This window comes from Pan paniscus, chromosome 12 (assembly GCF_029289425.2).
Source record: "Pan paniscus chromosome 12, NHGRI_mPanPan1-v2.0_pri, whole genome shotgun sequence".
In the NCBI taxonomy this organism is placed as follows: Eukaryota; Metazoa; Chordata; class Mammalia; order Primates; family Hominidae; genus Pan; species Pan paniscus.
In genome coordinates this window covers 117,606,204-117,626,654 of record NC_073261.2, presented here as the reverse complement: position 1 = coordinate 117,626,654, position 20,451 = coordinate 117,606,204, and the positions used below count along the sequence as shown (strand labels likewise).

Here is a 20,451-nt window from a genome sequence, read left to right as displayed (position 1 = left end):
TTTTGCTATGTTGCCCAGGCTGGTCTCAAACTCCTGGGCTTAAGCGATCCACCCACCTCAGCCTCTCAAAAGTACTGAAATTACAGGTGTGAGCCACCGTGCCTGGCCAATAAATATTTTTAAAATATCAAATAAACTGAATCTAAGTGTCCAGTCAAGATCTATTATTCCTTCTGTAGGTTAATTATACTCTCTCCCATCTGTTCTTTCTCATCTGTGCTTGAAAGCATTTATTATATATTGTAATGATTTGTTTACTTTTCTATTACTACAAAAAGCCCATGAGCTACTCAACAGTTAGGAACACAGCTTTAATTATTTCTGTGCCTTCAGTACCTGGCACCTAATACACTATCAGTGTGGTGACTGGTTTATAGAAATGCTTCATCATATTTTGGTTTCATTTCCTGATGGTCATTAGCTCAACACATTCCCTTTGTTTTAAGTGGATGGCAGTCCCAAGGCTTCTGGTCCAACCCATCAGCCGGTGCATAGCACATGGAGAAACAGAAAGACAGAAGACAAAATTATCACAGGGAACTATGCAGGAGTATGTTATGGATGAAAATAAGAAAGGATTATAGGAAAAGTTCAGTAAGGGATGAGCAGATTAAAGAGAGCTCAGAAATGCAAATTGGAGGGCAAAACAGACATATGAGTCCAACGCAGCAGGTATATGGCTGGGAGACAAGAAAGACTGATGGGAAAGGGCATATCTCACCCTTCCGCAGCAGGAACGACTGTGCAGGAAGCACTTACAACAAAAACAGTGCAATGGTGCACAGGGAGGTAACTGCAGTGGGCTTTCTTAACAGCATATTTTGTTCATAAATCTCTGGTTCAGGACAATTAGGGTGATTCACACAACTATTTCACTTACATCTTTACTGACATTTTAACTATTAAATATCTGTTGACTTTGTATTAATGGAGCTTCAGTATCTAACCACTTCCTGGGCCCTAGAAAAGTCTGGGATACCTTGACACGAATTGGAAAGAACCTCCTGTTTCCCTAGGATGGAAATGGGAAGCTGGAGAAGGTAGGAGAAGCAGAAGGCTTTGGAACTTCCAGAGTGAGGTCAGGGCCTCAGGATGGAGCTTCCGTTTCCTTCTATAGGACAACATTAGTATATTTAAGTGGTATTACCGAAATTTCCTTCCAGTGATACTCTGCTAAGAATGTGGGAAAATATGAAATATAACTGTCCAAAGTAATACTTCAACTGATGTAACAGTTTCAGCTAATATTAAAAAATTCAGCTGAAGTAAAAACTCCAGACTTTCTGAAATAAAACAAAGGATGAAAAAGTTAAAAAATATATTCACACACTTTTTTCTCTACAAAGAACAAGAATAGTAGGATTTGGTTCTATTACACAGTAAAACTCAAATGTAGTTAAACATTACAAGATAATGAATGCTAAAAATGAACAATTACTTTCATGATTGTTCCATTATCTCTGGGAGACCACTAAGCTTAAGGGAAGTCTGTATATTAATGCTACAAATCAACTAAAAGCATCTACTAGGTAACAGCTTGCCACCAGGACATGTGTTACCCAGCAACGGAGGCAAACTGTTAACTGTTCACCTCAGTTATCCTAAGTGTACAAGTACCCTTTCAACCAAACAAGATCCACTGACACCAAGTAACCCCACTTACCTAACACCAAATGAATACAAAGTGAGAGATAATAGAAAAGGCCATTGGTCTTAGTCATCCATTCATTCATTTACTTACTGCTCCATTCAGAAAAAAAAAAGTATTTAATTAATGAGCACCTAAGATGCACCAAGTACTGTTCTATGTGCCAAAGATACAATGTGAACAAGACAGGCCAAGTCCTTGCTGCTATGAAATTTATACTGTACTGGAGAGAGACAGATTATAAACAAACAAACAGGTAAAAGACACAGTGTGTCAGATGCTGCCAGTCCTGGGCAGTGAAATGAAGCAGGGTAAGGGGCCTAAGGAATACAGAACACAGGTGGGAACCGGCCTCACCCAGAAGATGACAGTGAAATAGACGACAAGCTCTGTGGAGGCCTGGGGTAAAAATATTCCAGGAAGAGAGAAAAGTAAGTTCAACAGCCCCAGGAAGAAGTGTGACTGGCATGTTGGAGGATCAGTACGGAGGCCAATGTGATGAGCAAGGAGGACAGGAACAGAAGTTAAAGATGGCAAGCAGGACACCGGATCCAGCAGGCTCTGCAGAGCGAGGACACAGGCTTGGATCTGAGTGACACGGGAAACTACTGGAGGATTTTAGGCAAAAGAGTGACTTGGTTTTAAAAGAATATATTCTGACTCTAGGTTGAAAAAAGACTGTGGGGGCACCAGAGGCAGGGGGAGGGGGTGGGGGAGGAGGCAGGGGAGGTGGGCAGGGGGAGACGGTGGCTTAGACCAGGGTAACAGCACAGGAGGTCTGAAGTCACCTCTAGATCTATTCTGAAAGGAAAGTCAATGGGATTTGATAATGTATCCAATGTGGGGTTTCATACCTGGAACCACCAAGGTTTTTGACCAGGGTAACTAACTAGGAGGAGAAAGCTGACTGAGAAGGGAAATCAGGACTGCAGCTTCAGGCACGCTTGGCACAAGAGGCCCTAGACAGCAGGGTACATAGGCAGCTGGACATAAGAGTCAGAACACTTAATCCTGACCCCGCATCAGCTGTGGAAGACAAGGAAGTTATTTAACTTTTCTCAAAACGGTTACCTATAAAACACAAGGGATAATAATGCCGCTGTGTGGATTAAATTCAATAGTATCTGAGACACAGCAGATGTTTAATAGGAGCTGGGTCCCTTCTCCCATTCACACATTTGCATAGTAACTGCCAGAACTGCTAAGAAGCCAGTGGCGCGGAAGGGACCTAATAATCAAAAGGGAAGTGCTGTTTCTGGAGAAGCTTTCTCTTGAGAACAGGAAATGAAAGGTATGTGAATAAACTACATAACAAAGTATCCACTGCCCAGTGAGCTATTTGAAGATCTGCACAGAGAGAGCTGAGGGAATGCATTTCAAACAAGAGTCATTTAGTTTGGGCCTTTAAGACTGCAGAAGTTTGGACATGCAGATATGGCTGGAAGGATGTTCCAAGGAGAGACACTGGGATAAGCAGCAGAACTGAAGAAGAAAGAACGGGTGAGAGGGCACACATCAAGGAGGCCCTGCAGGCCTGTCACCAGCTTCTCAGCCTCAGGAAAACACTGCTTTTTTTTTTTTTTTTTAATACTCTAAGTTCTGGGATACATGTGCAGATCGTGCAGGTTTGTTACATAGGTATACATGTGCCATGGTGGTATGCTGCACCCATCAACCCCTCATCTACATTAGGTATTTCTCCTAATGCTAACCCTCCCCTAGCCCCCACCCCCCGACAGAACCCGATACGTGATATTCCCCTCCCTGTGTCCACGTGTTCTCATGGTTCAACTTCCACTTATGAGTGACAACAACACTGCATGTTTCTGAAGAACCTTGTACCACACTGCTTTGTGAACACACATACATTCAGGGAGAAAGGCTTGGTTGGGTAGGGTGGGGAACAGACAAAGCAAACCATAAATGGATCCATCTCTGTTTACTCCTGGTAACTTGAATTACATTAGTGGCAGCTAAACGGAATGTTTCCTGTAATCAAACGTAGGTCAAGGGCTGGGAGACACTCCCACAGAATGGGCCAGGATAAAGGCCCACTACTTGCAGGCAGTTGAATGATTCATATCGACCCTATTTACAACACAGTTGCTGGGCGCCATGTGTGGGGAAGATAATGAAGGGCCAAGGGGGGCCTTCCATGACTCATTTCAGAGAACACAGAAACACATCTACAATTAGACTCTGAACGTGAATAATACTTTCTAAAAAGGAGTGATGGACATGACAAGCACACCTGTGGCTATCAGATTGTGTGCAGAACTGGTGGGTTCTTGGTCTCGCTGACTTAAAGAATGAAGCCACAGACCCTCGCAGTGACAGTTCTTAAAGATGGTGTGTCCGGAGTTTGTTCCTTCTGATGTTCAGATGTGTCCAGAATTTCTTCCTTCTGGTGGGTTCGTGGTCTCGCTGACTTCAGGAGTGAAGCTGCAGACCTTCACGGTGAGTGTTACAGCTCTTAAAGGCGGCACGTCTGGAGTTGTTCATTCCTCCCACTGGGTTCGTGGTCTCCCCGACTTCAGGAGTGAAGCTGCAGACCTTCGTGGTGAGTGTTACAGTTCATAAAGGCGGCACGTCCGGAGTTGTTCATTCCTCCCAGTGGGTTCGTGGTCTTGCTGACTTCAGGAGTAAAGCTGCAGACCTTCATGGTGAGTGTTACTGCCTCATAAAGGCGGTGGGGACCCAAAGAGTGAGCAGCAGCAAGATTTATTGCGAAGAGCAAAAGAATAAAACTTCCACAGCGTGGAAAGGGACCCTAGCGGGAGCCACTGCTGGCTCACCTGGCCTGCTTTTATTCCCTTATTTGGCCCCACCCACATCCTGCTGATTGGTCAATTTTACAGAGTGCTGATAGGTCCATTCTACAGAGTGCTGATTGGCCCATTTTACAGAGTGCTGATTGGTCCATTTTACAGAGTACTAATTGGTCCGTTTTACAAAGGCTGATTGGTCTGTTTTACAAAGTGCTGATTGGTCCGTTTTACAGAGTGCTGACTGGTGTGTTTACAATCCTTTAGCTAGACACAGAGTGCTGGTTGGTGCATTTACAATCCTTGAGCTAGACACAAAAGTTCTCCAAGTCCTCACCCAATTAGCTAGACACAGAGCGCTGATTGGTGCATTTACAAACCTTTAGCTAGATACAAAGCACTGATTGGTGCATTTACAATCCTTTAGCTAGACAGAAAAGTGCTCCAAGTCCCCACCCAACCCAGAAGCCCAGCCGGCTTCACCTCTCAATCCCCCCTCTAAACAGGACACCCCAACTGCTATTGAGAATTTGGCCGATGACCGCTCTAGCTACTTCCTGCTGGATAGGAGCAAAGAAGGGGCCCTGCAGCTGTAGTGTCCTCCAGAAAAGTTGTTAGTTGAGCTCATTTGGGGTTCCGTTTGTAAGAACATCTGTAGGTTGATGGCCTCGATTCTAGAGAAAACAAATTTGACAAAGAGGTTAAAAATACAGGGCCCGAAGGCAAGTAATAGCAAGATGGCTGTTACAGGACCTAGAAAGGGGAGAAACCATGTTGCCCAACTCCAGAGGTTGGTATAAGAGTTGTGAAAGGGAGCCGGGCACGGTGGCTCATGCCTGTAATCCCAGCACTTTGGGAGGCCAAGGTGGGCGGATCACGAGGTCAGAAGATTGAGACCATCCTGGCTAACATGGTGAAATCCCGTCTCTACTAAAAATGCAAAAAAAATTATCCAGGCGTGGTGGCAGGCACCTGTAGTCCCAGCTACTCAGGAGGCTGAGGCAGGAGAATGGCATGAACCTGGGAGGTGGAGCTTGCAGTGAGCCGAGATCGAGCCATTGCTCTCCAGCCTGGGTGACAGAGTGAGACTCCGTCTCAAAAAAAAAAAAAAAAAAAAAAGAGTTGTGAAAGGTGTTGTCTGATTGCAGAAGCCTTTTCCCGTAAAGGCCGGGTGGCATCTCGTAATATCCCTGACTGGTTAGTGTAAAAACAACACTCTTCCCCTAAGAAGGTGCACAGTCCTCCTTTCTCAGCAGTGAGGAGGTCTAGGCCTCGGTGGTTTTGGAGAGTCACTGCTGCCAAAGAGTCTATTTGGGATTGTAGAGTAAGGATAGATTTCGTCACTTCCTGCAAACTGAGAAATCCTTTGAGAGTGTGTGGCAGTAGGATAATGCATGTTACACTGTTAACTTTTAGCAAAATTTACTTTAGTTGAAAACCTTGTAAGTTTGGGATTTTAATTTTTCTTTGCTATTAATAAGACCTTGTTCAGTCCATATTAACTTAAAATTGGTATAGACGGCTCCTTCCTGATTCTGTAAGTACTTTAAGGTTTGGCTGAGTGCAAACAGCTCACACGTTTGAGCAGACCAATTATTAGGCAATTTTCCTAACTCTGCTTCTATAATAGTTTCCTTATCACTTACTGAATACCCATTGTGTCTTTTTCCTTAATCGCCTGGGAGGAACCATCTATCTCCTGTCCTGAAGGGAGTTCCTCCTATGCCTGATGGGACCTTTGTATGATAATTAAGATTTAGATCCCCTGTTAGGAAACCTGCTGGGTTAAGGATTTTTGATAGGAAGGCTACGGGCTGTCAGTGGCCTCAGTGCTTTCGGGCTATGCCCTTGTTTACACTGATAACAAGGTGGTATTGGAGTGTTACAGGGTTATAGAGAAGACCTTCAATTATCAATTATAGGTTTTAAAATTTACCCTGGCTTTTAAAGGAAAGGGGTACACTGTTTTTTCTTTACTACTTCTCTGACTTCTTTGTCTCTGTCTCTTCCTCTCTTTGACTTTCTGTGTCTCTTTCTCTCTGACTCCATCTTGGTCTCTTCCTCTCTGTCTCCTTCTCTTTGTCTCTCTTTCATCCTCTCTCTTTCTCTGACTTTCTGTCTCTTTCTCTCTTTCCTTTCTGCTGCCTCTGCCAGCTGCTTATGCTGCTGTTCTCCCCTCTCCTTCCCCTTTGGATGGCTTCGGCAGTGTAAGACTGCCACCTCCTTGGGTTTCTGCACTGCATGCAATAACTCCATGGTTTCCTTGTGGTATTTAATGGAGGGAACGTTCCCCCAGAGGTTAGGAACTCCCTTTCTTTCCATATTGCAGCATGGGCATGTAGGATTAGATAAGCATACTTGCTATCTGTATACACATTTATTCTTTTTCCCCTTCCCAGTTCTAAGGCTTGGGTAAGTGCCACTAGTTCTGCTAATTGGGCACTGGTCCCTGGGGGAAGAGGCTTACTTTCAAGTATGGTTACATCACTAACTATGGCATAACCTGCCCTTCATATCCCATTCTCCACAAATGAACTTCCATCAGTATATAGGTTAAGGTCAGGATTAGCTAAGGGGACTTCTAAGAGATCATCTTGGGCGGCAAAACTCTAGACTGTAATTTGTTGGCAGTCATGCTCGATTGGTTCCCCATCCTCTGGGAGAAAAGTGGCAGGGTTGAGGGCCACGCACGTACATATCTGAAGCACTGGTCCCTCAAGGAGTAGCGCCTGGTATCTAAGTAGGCAATTGTCTGATAGCCATAAACTTCCTTTGCCACCTAGTATGCCATTTACATCATGAGTAGTTCAGATAGTGAGATCCTTTCCTTGTATTATTTTGATAGCCTCTGACACTAAGATGGCCACCGCCACAACTATCCGTAAACAGTGAGGCCAATCTTTTGCTACTACATCAATTTCCTTACTTAGGTATGCCACTGTTTGTGGGGTTGTCCCACGAGTCTGAGTAAGGACTCCAAGAGCTATCCTTGCTCCTCCGTGACGTATAAAGAGAAGTTTTGTCCTGTCGGAAGGCTTAAAGCTGGAGCTTGTACTAGGGCCTGCTTTAAGGTTTTTGAAGGCTGTTTCTGCTCCTGGTTCCCATTCTACTAGATGAGTATTTGCCCTGGGTCTCCTTGATTAGAGTATAGAGGGGCCTGGCTATCTCGCTGTATCCAGGGATCCATAGTCGGCAAAAGCCAGTGATTCCAAAGAACCCCCGCAACTGTTTTAATGTCTTAGGGCACGGATAAGCCAGTACAGGCTGTATTCATTCCTTGCTGAGGGCCCTGGTTCCTCTAGCTAAGATTAGGCCTAGATATTTGGCCCGCTGTAGGCTAAGTTGGGCCTTCGACCTAAACACCTAGTACCCTTGATTAGCTAGAAAGTTCAAGAGATCTAGAGTAGCCTGCTGGCAAGAGGCTTCTGAACTGGTAGCCAAAAGTAAATCATCCACATACTGAAGGACCAGAGTGCCTGGACTTGAGAAGTGGCCTAGATCTTGGGCCAGTGCCTGACCAAACAGGTGAGGGCTATCCCTAAACCCTGGGGGCAAGACCATCCACGTAAGTTGGGACGTGTGGTCTGTGGGATCCTCAAAGGCAAAGAGAAACTGGGAGTCAGAGTGCAGGGGAATACAGAAGAAGGCATCCTTGAGGTCCAGAACAGTGAGCCATTCTGCTTCCTCTGGTATTTGAGAGAGCAGGGTATAGGGGATGGGTACAACTGGATATAGAGGAATTACTGCCTCATTGATAAGTCTAAGATCTTGCACTAGTCTCCACTGACCATTCGGTTTTTGTACTCCTAGAATTGGGGTGTTGCAGGGACTGCTGCATTTCCTTACTAAGGCTTGAGCTTTGAAATGTTTAACAATATCTTGCAATCCTTTATGAGCTTCAGGTCTTAAGGGATATTGCCTTTGATAAGGAAAAGTGGTGGGGTCTTTTAGCCTGATTTGGAATGGGCGGGCATTTTTTGCCCTTCCAAATTGCCCTTCCAATGCCCAGACTTCAGGGTTGATTCCCTCTTCAAGTAGTGGACAACAAATGGGTAACTTGTTCCCCATATTCATGTAGATAATAGCTCCAGCTTTGGCTAATATATCCCTCCTTAATATGGTTGTGGGACTTTCAGGCATAACAAGGCAGGCATGTGAAAAGAGCCAAGTCTCCCAATTACAACTGAGGAGGTGGGAGAAATACCTGGTTACAGGCTGTTCCAGGATTCCTCGGATGGTAATGGACCTTGAGGACAGTCATCCAGGACAGGAGATTAGCACTGAGAAGGCCGCGCCAGTGTCCAGGAGGAAGTCAATGTCCTGGCCCTGAATGGTTAAACCGTACCCGGGGCTCAGTGAGGGTGATGACATGAGCTGGCGCTTGCCCTGGGCACCCTCAGTCCTGTTGTTGGATCATCTGGTTGGGGGTTTCTGACCCAGAGAACCTTTGTCTTATGGAGCAGTGCACCTTCCAGTGATTGCCACTGCATAGCGGACATGGATGAGGGGGCAGCTTGTTTCTCATTGGACAATCTTTTTTAAAGTGTCCTTGTAAACCACACTCTTAACAGATCCTACCAGATGACTGGCCTGCTCCATTTTCTGTCTTCTCTGAACCACCAAGGTTTGTTTGTCTGAGGGCCATGACTAAGGCTGCGGCCTTTCTCTGATCTCACTTTTCCTTTTGGGTCTGTTCCTCTTGGTCCCTATTATAGAACACCGAGGTTGCCAGGTTTAATAATGCCTCCAGATTTTGTTCAGGGCCCAGGGCTTGCTTTTGGAGCTTTCTCCTGATATCTGCAGCTGATTGGGTAATAAACTTATCTTTTAGAATCAACTGACCCTCAAGTGATTCGGGTGACAGGGGAGTATATTTTCTTAAGGGCCCCCGTAGCTGTTCAAGGAAGGCAGAAGGATTTTTTTCCTTTCCCTGAGTTATGGTGGACATCATTGAGTAATTCATGGCTTTTTTCCTAATTCTTCTTAGTCCTTCTAGAACACAGGACAACAGATGTTTACGACTCCAGTCCCCATGATCTGAGTTGAGGTCCCAGTGGAGATCCATACTGGGGATGGCTTGCTGACCAGTAGGGAATTTGTCCCTTTCTTCAGCTGTCATTCTATCATTTACTTGACTAAGATACCAAGTATCTCCAAACTTTGGGGCTGCAGCTAAAGCCGCATTCTTTTCATTAAAGGCCAGGGTTTGATCTAATAATAGCATGACATCTCTCCAAGTGAGCTCAAAGGTTTGCCCTAGACCCTGTAGGACATCTATGTACCTATCAGGATCATCTGAAAACTTCCCCAGGTTTGCCTTGATCTGCTTTAAATCAGAGAGGGAGAAGGGGACGTGTACCCAGGTTGGGCCAAATTTCCCTCCTCCTACAGCTTGAAGGAGACATATCCAATAACCTGGGGGGTTTTGTGGTACTTTGGAGATTTCTTTGCTTATTTCCTCCTGAGTGGGGGAGATTAGAGGAGGCTTATCATTAATAGAAAGGGGAGCTATAGGGAGGCTAGGATATGGGGGTAAGCTGAAAGGTCCTCCTGTGGGATATAAATTTCAAGCTTTGCATAGTTGTGTATTCTCCTTCAATGAAAAGAAAGCTCAGACATAAGGTATTTCACTCCATTTGCCTTCCCTCTTACAGAAAAGATCAAGGTGCAGGATAGTATTGTAATTTGTACTTCCCTCAGGTGGCCATTTTTCCCCATCAGAGAGAGAATACTGGGGCCAGGCTGTAGTGCAGAAAAAAATGAGCTGCCTCTTTTTCAGGGTTTGTGGGTCAAATTGGTCCCAAAGGCTTAGGATGTATTTCAAGGGTGAGCCTGTTGATGCCTGAGTGTTTCCCATCTGAAAGACAAAACCGCCCATGGTTTTGGTTTGTTTTGTTTCTCGCCCTGCCCAAAAACCCGCAACAGTCCCTGGACCCTGCTGATCGGAATAGTTGTGCTCACTGACGCAGCAGCAGAAACAACCCCTGCCCAAGAACCTGCAACGGTCCCTGGACCCTGCTGATTGGAATAGTTGCGCTCACCAATGCAGCAGCAGAAACAACCTTGCCCAAAAACCCGCAACAGTCCCTGGACCCTGCTGATCAGAATAGTTGAGCTCACCAACACAGCAGCAGAAACATTAGTTTTCCTCCTAGACCACAAGGAGGACCAAGGAAGGTCAGATTTAGTGGCCTTTACCGACGCATTCTCAAAAACGTGCACCCTTGCCTGTCCTCCTAGACCACAAGGAGGACCGAGAAAAATTGGATTTAGTGGCCCTTACCGACACATTCTCAAAAACCTGTTAGAGTCCTAAGCATTCTCCTGTTAGTATTAGGACTTTACCCATGTACCATAAAGATGTTATGCCCCAAAAATGAAGTGGAGGGCCATACCCTGAGGGAGGGAAGGGATCTCCAGAGTTACAAGAGTGATGCCTTTTGTCCTCACTTATATGAATAGGAAGGATACAATTTCTGAGGCACCCCGTATCCTAGCTTCACGAATAGTTTTTGTTAGGCCTGCTTGTCTGAGGAGGGATTCTAAAATTCCAGATAGTCCCCCCTACGATGGGGCTTTGCGCAAAAATTATGTCTTTCTGATTGGTGAGCCCGGGTGCCTAAAGAAGGTAACAGAGTCCTGAAGTTTATACTAGAAATCATTCTTACAGGATAAACTAGAAAAGCATCAGAGACAGGGAGTGGTTTTTAGAAGCAGGACTAGCCTTGGAGAAGAGAGGCGAGAGGAAGTTTGTCTGACAGGCATTAGGACCCAGGAGGCAAGGGTCAGGATAGATAGGATAGATGGGCGAGTCTCGCTTGGGCGACATGACTTTGAGAGTTCCGCTCATGGCCGCAGGGTCAACCAACTTGTTGTCGGGACCCCGGAGCTGAATGGCTTTCCTCTCTGTCAACCCTCAGCTCAGCCCAGAGGTACAGGAAAAGTGGAAGCTGGTTCCAGGCAAACCAATGCTCCCAACTCCTAAGAGTCGGGGGTTAAGAGAGCCCTTTTCCAGAAAGCCTGACACCCGTGTCCGTAGTCCAGCGGCCGTGCTAGTCGCTTTTAACTGGCCAACAGGTGCCCAGTATTTAGCCCCCAAATTCTAAGGAAAAATAGGACAGAATAGCAAATGAAAGGGGTCCGATGGTACTCACCACTTGGCGATAAACAATGGTCCCTTCGTGGTCACCAAAATGTGTCTGGAATTGGTGGGTTCTTGGTCAAGCTGACTTCAAGAATGAAGCCGCGGACCCTCGCAGTGAGTGTTACAGTTCTTAAAGATGGTGTGTCTGGAGTTTGTTCTTTCTGATGTTTGGATGTGTCCGGACTTTCTTCCTTCTGATGGGTTCGTGGTCTTGTTGACTTCAGGAGTGAAGCTGCAGACCTTCGTGGTGAGTGTTACAGCTCTTAATGGCGGTGCGTCTGGAGTTGTTCATTCCTCCCGGTGGGTTCGTGGTCTCACTGACTTCAGGAGTGAAGCTGTAGACCTTTGCGGTGACTGTTACAGTTCATAAAGGCAGTGCATCTGGACTTGCTCATTCCTCCCAGTGGGTTCATGGTCTGACTGACTTCAGGAGTAAAGCTGCAGACCTTCACGGTGAGTGTTAACAGCTCATAAAGGCGGCGGGGACCAAAAGAGTGAGCAGCAGCAAGATTTATTGTGAAGAGCAAAAGAGCAAAAAGCCTTCACAGCGTGGAGGGAGACACAAGTGGGTTGCCGCTGCTGGCTCGGGTGGCCTGCTTTTATTCCCTTATTTGGCTCCACCCACATCCTGCTGATTGGTCAATTTTACAGAGTGCTGATAGGTCCATTTTACAGAGTGCTGATTGGTCCATTTTACAGAGTGCTAATTGGCCCGTTTTACAGAGTGCTGATTGGTCCATTTTACAGAGTGCTGATTGGTGCGTTTACAATCATTTAGGTAGACACAGAATGCTGATTGGTGCATTTACAATCCTTGAGCTAGACACAAAAGTTCTCCAAGTCCCCACCCGATTAGCTAGACACAGAGCACTGACTGGTGCATTTACAAACCTTTAACTAGACACAAAGCACTGATTGGTGCATTTACAATCCTTTAGCTTGACAGAAAAGTTCTCCAAGTCCCCACCCAACCCAGAAGCCCAGCTGGCTTCACCTCTCAAGATCACATGGTCTATCACTTCTTCTTATACTTGAAAAAAATGCTGCCTACAAAAGTACCTGGCTAAGCCTTCAAGAACTTAGCAAAATGCACAGTGCCTGCTTAATAAACCTTAGTGAAGGAGCACACACGACTGAGCAGTAGTAAACATTTACCAAGCCTCTGATACGGTTCAGTTAGCTCTAAGATATATTCTTGATGTGAATAAACAATTATTTCACGTAGATTTTTTTTTTTGGTGGGTACACTAAAAGCAACTCTTTCAGTACCACAGAAATCAACATATTCCAATCAGAACGTTTTTGCCAAAAAATCTGTTCTTGCTTCCATCTACAATCTATTATCTCTACCTGGGGCAAGGATTCACCTTTCTCTTCTCTTTCCAAATGTCCCAATACAATTTACTGAGTACAGCCTAGCTTTCCCCACGGATTTCTGATCCCACCACTGCTGTTCTGTATTTTTATTTCTTAGATCCGTGAGTCTCTTTCTCAGTCCTTCATCCGGGTTTCCTTGGTTTGCCTATTCCTGTCAGTCCAGAATATTTTAATGACTCCTGCTTTACAGACAGCAGTATGTCTTTATATCAACTTCATTACACTCAAGCATTTATTCTTCTAGAGAAAAATTTTCAATTTATTTATCTAATTTCCCTCAAAACTCCACAATTTTACCTGCATTAACACCAACAGATTAACTTGGGGGAATCAGTATCTTTTTTTTTTATTTTACTTTATTTTTTATTTTTTTGAGACAGCTCTGTTGCCCAGGCTGGAGTGCAGTGGTGTGATCTCAGCTCACTGCAACCTCCACCTCCTGGGTTCCAGTGATTCTCGTGCCTCAGCCTCCGAAGAAACTGTGATTACAGTTGTGCGCCACCACGTGGCTAATTTTTGTATTTTTAGTAGAGACGAGTTTTGCCATATTGGTCAGGCTGGTCTCAAACTCCTGGCCTCAAGTGATCCAGCTGCCTCAGCCTCCCAAAGTGCTAAGATTGCAGGCATGAGACACCATGCCCAGCCCCATTTTTATCTTTATAATACTGAAGGTTGTTTTTATTTTTTATTTTTATTTTTTTTGAGATAGGATCTTGCTGTGTTACCCAGGCTGCAGTACAGTTGTGCAAACATGGCTCACTGCAGCCTCAACCTCCGAAACTCAAGCGATCCTCCCACTTCAGCCTCCTGAGTAGCTGGGACTACAGGCACACAGCACCATGCCAGCTAATTTTTAAGTTTTTTGTAGAGATGGGGTTTCACCATGTTGCCCAGGCTGCTCTTGAACTCCTAAGCTCAAGTGATCCTCCCACCTTGGCCTCCCAAAGTGTTGGTATTACAGGTGTGAGCCACTGCACCCAGTCACAATACTGAGTTTTATTATTCAAACAAACAGGCTGATTTTTTTTTCCAGTTACTCTATGTTCTACAGTAAAAATTTATAGTTTTCTGCACAGGTTCTGTACATTTCTTTTTACACATATTACTACATATTTCATGGTTTTTCTTGCTTTTGAAACAGGATCCTTTTTCTATCATATTTTCTAACTGATTACTGCTGACATGAAGAAAGCTATTTAGTTGTTTTATACTTCTCTTGTATCTATTTTCTGAGGCTAACATGAAACCAACTTCAGTAGCTTTTCAACCTTTCTGTAAACAGAAACTTGTATTATGTATTATGGTATAACTTTATCTTTATCTAATGAACATTTTAAATGTATCTTAAACCTAACAATTTACACATACACACACACACACACACACGCAGTTTCTCCATACTCTTGTGCAAGTAAAACTGTCCCATAAAAGAGAGATTTCACACTGATTCCTCAGCAAGAGTCTGGGCTTTGCTTCTTGCACTTTCTAGCATCAGAGCAACAGACCAGCTCAGCACCAAGGGTGAGCCACTATCCAATCCACCTTATTAGCCATCTAACATTCTGAATAGCTATGATATTCACTCTAATTAGGATCAAGTCAGGATCTTTTCTGCTCATGTATTATAACACATTCAAGGGTTCCCTGTGCCTGAATACTTCATCAAGGGGAGAGTCTGTCTCTAGGTGGCTTTTTCTCCCTTGTGCCCATTAAAAAACAAAACAAAAAAAAAAACAAGAGCCTTCAAGTTCATTCTGCCACAATGATCTCCTTCAGCTAATTCGACTATCTAATCTTTATCAGTTCACTGATAATGGTCAAAAGTTTTCTCCTATACTATGCAGCCATAAAAAAGGATGAGTTCATGTCCTTTGTAGGGACATGGATGAAGCTGGAAACCATCATTCTCAGCAAACTATCAGAAGGACGGAAAACCAAACACCGCATGTTGTTATTCACAGGTAGGAAGTGAACAATGAGAACACTTGGACACAGGGAGGGGAACATCACACACCAGGGCCTGTTGTGCGGTGGGGGGATGGGGGAGGGATAGCATTAGGAGAAATACCTAATGTAAATGACAAGTTAATGGGTGCAGCAAACCAACATGGCACATGTATACTTATGTAACAAACCTGCACGTTGTGCACATGTACCCTAGAACTTAAATAATAAAAAAAGTTTCCTCCTAATGGATAAAAATTATTCTTTAAACTTGGAGATTTATAAACAGGTTTTCTATCTTAAAAAGTCCAGGTCGTTTTTCTTCTACATATTTAAACATTTAAAACTGCATTTAAGTATTTAACTGGCATTTTATTTTTATTTATTTCATTTTTTTGAGACAGGGTCTCACTGTGTCACCTGGGCTGGAGTGCAGTGGTGCAATCTCAGCTCACTGCAACCTCTGCCCCCAGGGCTCAAGCAACTCTTCCCACCTCAGCCTCCTGAGTAGCTGGGGCTACAGGTATGCGCCACCATGCCTATTTAATTTTTTGCATTTTTAGTAGAGACAGGGTTTTGCCATGTTGCCCAAACTCCTGAGCTCAGGTGATCCACCTGCCTTGGCCTCCCAAAGTGCTGGGATTACAGGCATGAGCCACCACACCTAGCCTTTTAAATATCAGCAAAATACTTCTAAAGTCACGTCCTATACAGCTGTTTTTTAAACATGCACTATGCTCTTAATGTCAATTGTCCTATGATCTATGAGGCCACGTGACTCATGCTTGCTGACAGGATGCAGGCACAAGTGTTGCGCAGGCACACCCTCACTTTGCTCACACTCACCACCCTGCCCTCAACTTCACCTAGAGGATTCCAGAGCCTGAAGGAGGTGGAACCACAAGAAGGAAGGAGTCTGGTTCCCTGAATGACTGTGTGGAGCAGAGACTCCCTTCTCAATGAACTGTAATGTGAATGAGAAATAAACTCTTATTACGTTGAGCCACTGAAATAATGTTACTGTTTTAAATGCAGTTAGCCTATCCCTAGATAACACAGAAATGTGAGGTAAAGGTCTTGAGACCGCCAAGAATTTGGAATAGCTGATGAGGAAAATAAAAAGGGTAATGACCAAGATCAAACTGATGGAGGGGCTGTGAGAGCCCAATAAAGACTGAGTCACACAAATCCATAGTAACACCAATCCACATGGTTGTACAATAAATTCAATGTGGCTATGTAAATCACTTTTTAAATCAAATGGTTAAAAGAGCAACAAAATATTTTTTAATGAAATATCATACGGAATCCCAAAATACAAACTAGAGAAATACAGAGCAGATGTGGCTGAAGCAAGACTGGAGGACCTAGAACCTCATCTGCTGAGCTCCTCCGACACCTGCAGAACCTGCCTGCAGAGTCCCAGGACTCTAAAGGTCAGTGTGAAAATTCATGATTTTACAGTATCGTTAACCTTAAGTTGCTAATGTTAATATTTGTTATCAACATTAAACTAATTAAAAGTATGCTTTTTGTTTCTATTTTCTACTATTAATAAATGCTTATTTCTCACTTATTATAATTCAAGTATTCAAAGCTCTTAATTTCTCTTTCAGATGGCACAGCTTTGTCCACATGGCTCCAGTTTCTCCATTTGTGTTGTCTGTTACTTTCCCCCATTTTTCTCACTGTATTTTCAACTTTCTTCTGTACTGAAGTATTATTCCCGACTCAATATATATTTAATGCCACCGTGTGCTAAGCACTAGGATGCATGATGAACAAGACCAATATAGGTGCAAATTCTCAGGAGAATTCAATTTTCTAAGTGACTGCAATTCTTTTAAACTTATATAACTATTTCCCAATTTCATTACACTATGATGACAATGTGACCTGGGCTACTTCCTCAAGATCACGAAGGTTTTCACAGTGGTCCAGTATCTACTGGTCCTGCTCATGAGGTCATGTTTTCCAGGAATACCTACTATCCATAAACTAGATGGCCAGCATCTGCTCTCCTTTTCTGCCCTTCCAGGTGTATCTCCCAATTCCACTCAATAGCTTCGATTAACTAGTTTTTTAGTGCATTTAAATTGTTTTGTTTTGACCTGGGTTTTATTTGTTTTTGATATAATTTCCTTTCATCTGAACCTATTTTTAAAATCTGTGTAGTAAAATATACTTTAATCTCATTAGGGAGAAAAAGGTATTTCCTCTTTCTCTTCTAAAACTCTCTTGTTTTATAGAAGTGATTTTTTTTCCCTGAGCTCATACAACTTTGGTCCATTTCTATTGCTGAACAATTTTTTTTTCAGAGGTAACATGATTTTTCCAATACACTTATCCTTACACTGGATTTACTGCTCATTACTTACGCTGTCCAGATGACTCAAGACTAGCCCAAAGCAGGCCTACTGTATCTTGTTCACTGGAGAAAGCAGTCAAGCTTGACATAAAAATATATGTATATAAAGGTTTATCTTCAACTTCCCCATCTGGTACCAAAGTGTTAGCAGATGTCACTTTATAAAGATGGAAAGCAAGTTACTTCGTAAGAGCTTGTGCATTTATTTCACAACAGACATATAATCAGTTTTGTTACAGGACAAAAAGATTCATCTAGTACCAGGAAGAAAATACATCCCCTTTGAAGGAACAAATGCCAGAAATTATTTCCACTACTCAACTGAATACTGGTGTTGAATGGAAAACACTGAAAAGAGGTGAAATGCATAGAAGTAAAACGCATTCTTGAGCGCCTTCTCTAGGAAACTCAGACTGACCTAGCCCAAGGACCTAAGAACCAAAGGAAGTTCCATTAGGCAGGAAGAAGCAGAACAAGGCTCTTACTGACTTAGATAGTACTAAAAAGACTACTTACAAGAGAGAAATTCTAAATTTAGAAAGAAATTTTCAACTAAAATGTTTAATAATAGCTTTTCACTTGAACTACTAAATGCAAATATATTTTGTCCCTTAACCACCTTGTTGGAATGGATAAAACAGGCTACTGAATCAAAGTTTTCATCTTACCCTGAAAAATCAGCAGAATATTGTCCATAGTCAAAGATATAGACTCGAGTAACTTGGCACACTGTGAGGTATCCCAGAGCAAACACAAAGCAGTAACTGCAAAACAAAAATAAGCTACATTAATGAAAATAAGACTCATTTTGTTAAAGAGTACATTTTAAAGTAATTTATTAACTAAATGATATGGTTCAGAAATTAAATATTACTAGATCTACTCTACAAACACCCTTCTTTAATAAATTATGAAAACTCTTTTTTAGTATCCACTTCAGTTTACTTGACTATCACCTTCAATGGTAAATTCATTGTATTCATTTCCTTCTGAGAGACATACACACACCACTTTACATATTTGAAATCAGGATCACAAGCATAAACCTGTGGTTAGTATGTGTTCCATTTATTCCTCCTTTCTAGGACACAAAAGTCAGCACAAAAATATTTGGCTAAGGTATATATTAAACAAATTCTTAATAGAATTTTGAAAAAAACTTGTCCTCGATAGTCTAAAAGCATACCTTCTAAGTATGAGTCGGGTGGCATTTACACACATTTCATAGCCATGAACACTTACTGATTTCTATAAACTTAAGATGCTTGGAATATAGTTACAATTAAAAACATAGCATGGGAAAAAGAACTTATATATCAACAGGAGAGAACAGAAACCCAGAAACAGACTCCAGAATATTTAACATTGAATAGGATGAAGGCTGCAATGCAAATTATCAGGGAATGGATGAGTTGTCATCTAATTGGTTCACAGTCTGGGTGGGGAAAAGCAAGCTATGCCTTCATCTCACACCGAAACAATTCTATGTGGATTAATGAATTATATGTAAAATATACAAGTACAACAAATAGGAACTGTGACTAAATATTCAAATGTTCTGAAATTTGGGAAGGACTTTCTAAGAAATATATGATATAGGAGAAATCAAGGGAGAAAAAAACCTTTAACTAAAAAAAATTTGACCAAATAAAAATCTTTGTCATGTAGGCAGTTCAGGTGGTTTTATGAAAGTTCTTCCAAACGTTTGACAAATAGTTAATTATAATCTTTTGAATTATTCCTGAGCAAAGAACAGGGAAGGAAAGCTTCCTAATTCAAATGTTTAACAAAGTTAATATATTCAGGATTGCTGTATCTGACAAAAATAGCACATATGGATACCCATACACAAAGCATTGAGAAATCAAATTTAAAATAATTTCTAAAAATCATGTGGCAGACTGCACTTTCCAAAGATGCCCAAAACAGTATCTCCCATTTCATACACTCTTCTGCAGCCTGTCCTGCTCCCCGTCAAGAGGAGGAGTCTACCTCTCTGCCCACCTCTAACTGCCCACTTCTGTGGGCTGGCCTTCTAACTGCACAGACCAGCGGATTACAGAAGCAACATTTTGCTAGTTCCAGGTGTGAACCATAATTAACCTGGGAGTTTCTACTTTTTGCCTTTTAGAAGTTGGTTGTTGGGAAGAAGTGTGACCATCCTGAGACCACTGCATGTAGAGATTCTGGAGGATGAGAGACGATCCAGAGAAAGACAGAGAGAGAGAAAGAACAAGAGAGAAAAGGTGGGATAAAGGAAGGTTTGGGGATTGGGTTGGGTGTAGGTCCTAATCAAGGAACTGATCACACACATCTAGGGGACAAGGAAGGAAGGAAAGAGGGGTGAAGGAGAGAGGAGCAGCGTGGAGATGGAGAGTGAGGCACTAAGGAGCACCAAGTGGTTAGACGTGTGAGTGAGGAAGCTGATTCCACATGAAAAAGAGATGATGCTATCCAGTTGAACCCTTCCTGAACTGCTTATCCACAGTCATAAGCAACCTAATACAGAGTATCAATTTGTTTTAAGCCACTATGTTTTGATGTAATGACATAATCAAAACAGAAACTGGTAACTGAAAATGGGGTGCTACTGTAACCAAACACCTTTATGGAACATGTCAGATAAGAAGCCGTTTCTAAGAATCCTAAGCACATGCCTCTTAGACATTCTCTGATAGATAAAAAAAGTTTTTAAGAACCCCAAGGGTGTTGTCACACAGCACCCCAACTCTCAAAGTAGAAAGGAGGCTGTCTAAAAGAGATTTGTGGGTGTAGTTTCTGTCTAATGTAGAGGATTACAATTAGATACACAGGAAGCCCACATAGTTTTCTAATGGGCTTGTAAAATATTAGACTGAAAAGGAGAGACAGTTCAAAATGAAAAGAGATGTTTAGGTCCCCAAATTTTACCCACAGGAAGCAGTCTAGGAAAGCTATTCAAATGTAAAACCTGGCCATTTCTTATGAAAAAGAACGACTAGTTCAGGGTGTGGAGTCAAGAGCTCAGAGGATGAAGCCAAACACCACACAGATGCACTAGAAGGACTGGGTCTGGGCCCTAAATCAAGGAACTGATCACACATATCTGTCTAGATTTCACAATCACCATGGACTAGGGACTGAGAAGCGCCTTACAGTCCAATCATTTTCATTAACAATAATGTCTCCTACAGTTGTCCTATGGCTGATCATCACTGGATACTAG

General features: G+C 42.9%; 1 protein-coding gene across 9 annotated transcripts in view; it reads right to left on the bottom strand.

Moving 5' to 3' along the window:
- Window positions 1-20,451, bottom strand: part of MBOAT2 (membrane bound O-acyltransferase domain containing 2) — a 150,919-nt gene that overhangs the window by 37,664 nt on the left and 92,804 nt on the right. For 6 of the 9 annotated variants that reach the window (XM_034952578.3, XM_055108269.2, XM_034952575.3 and 3 more), the window contains one exon: window positions 17,915-18,010. The exons of the other annotated variants lie outside the window; for them this stretch is intronic. In XM_034952578.3, the coding sequence (XP_034808469.1) occupies window positions 17,915-18,010 (96 nt within the window). The remainder of the gene's footprint in view (window positions 1-17,914; window positions 18,011-20,451) is intronic. 9 annotated transcript variants of the gene reach the window in all.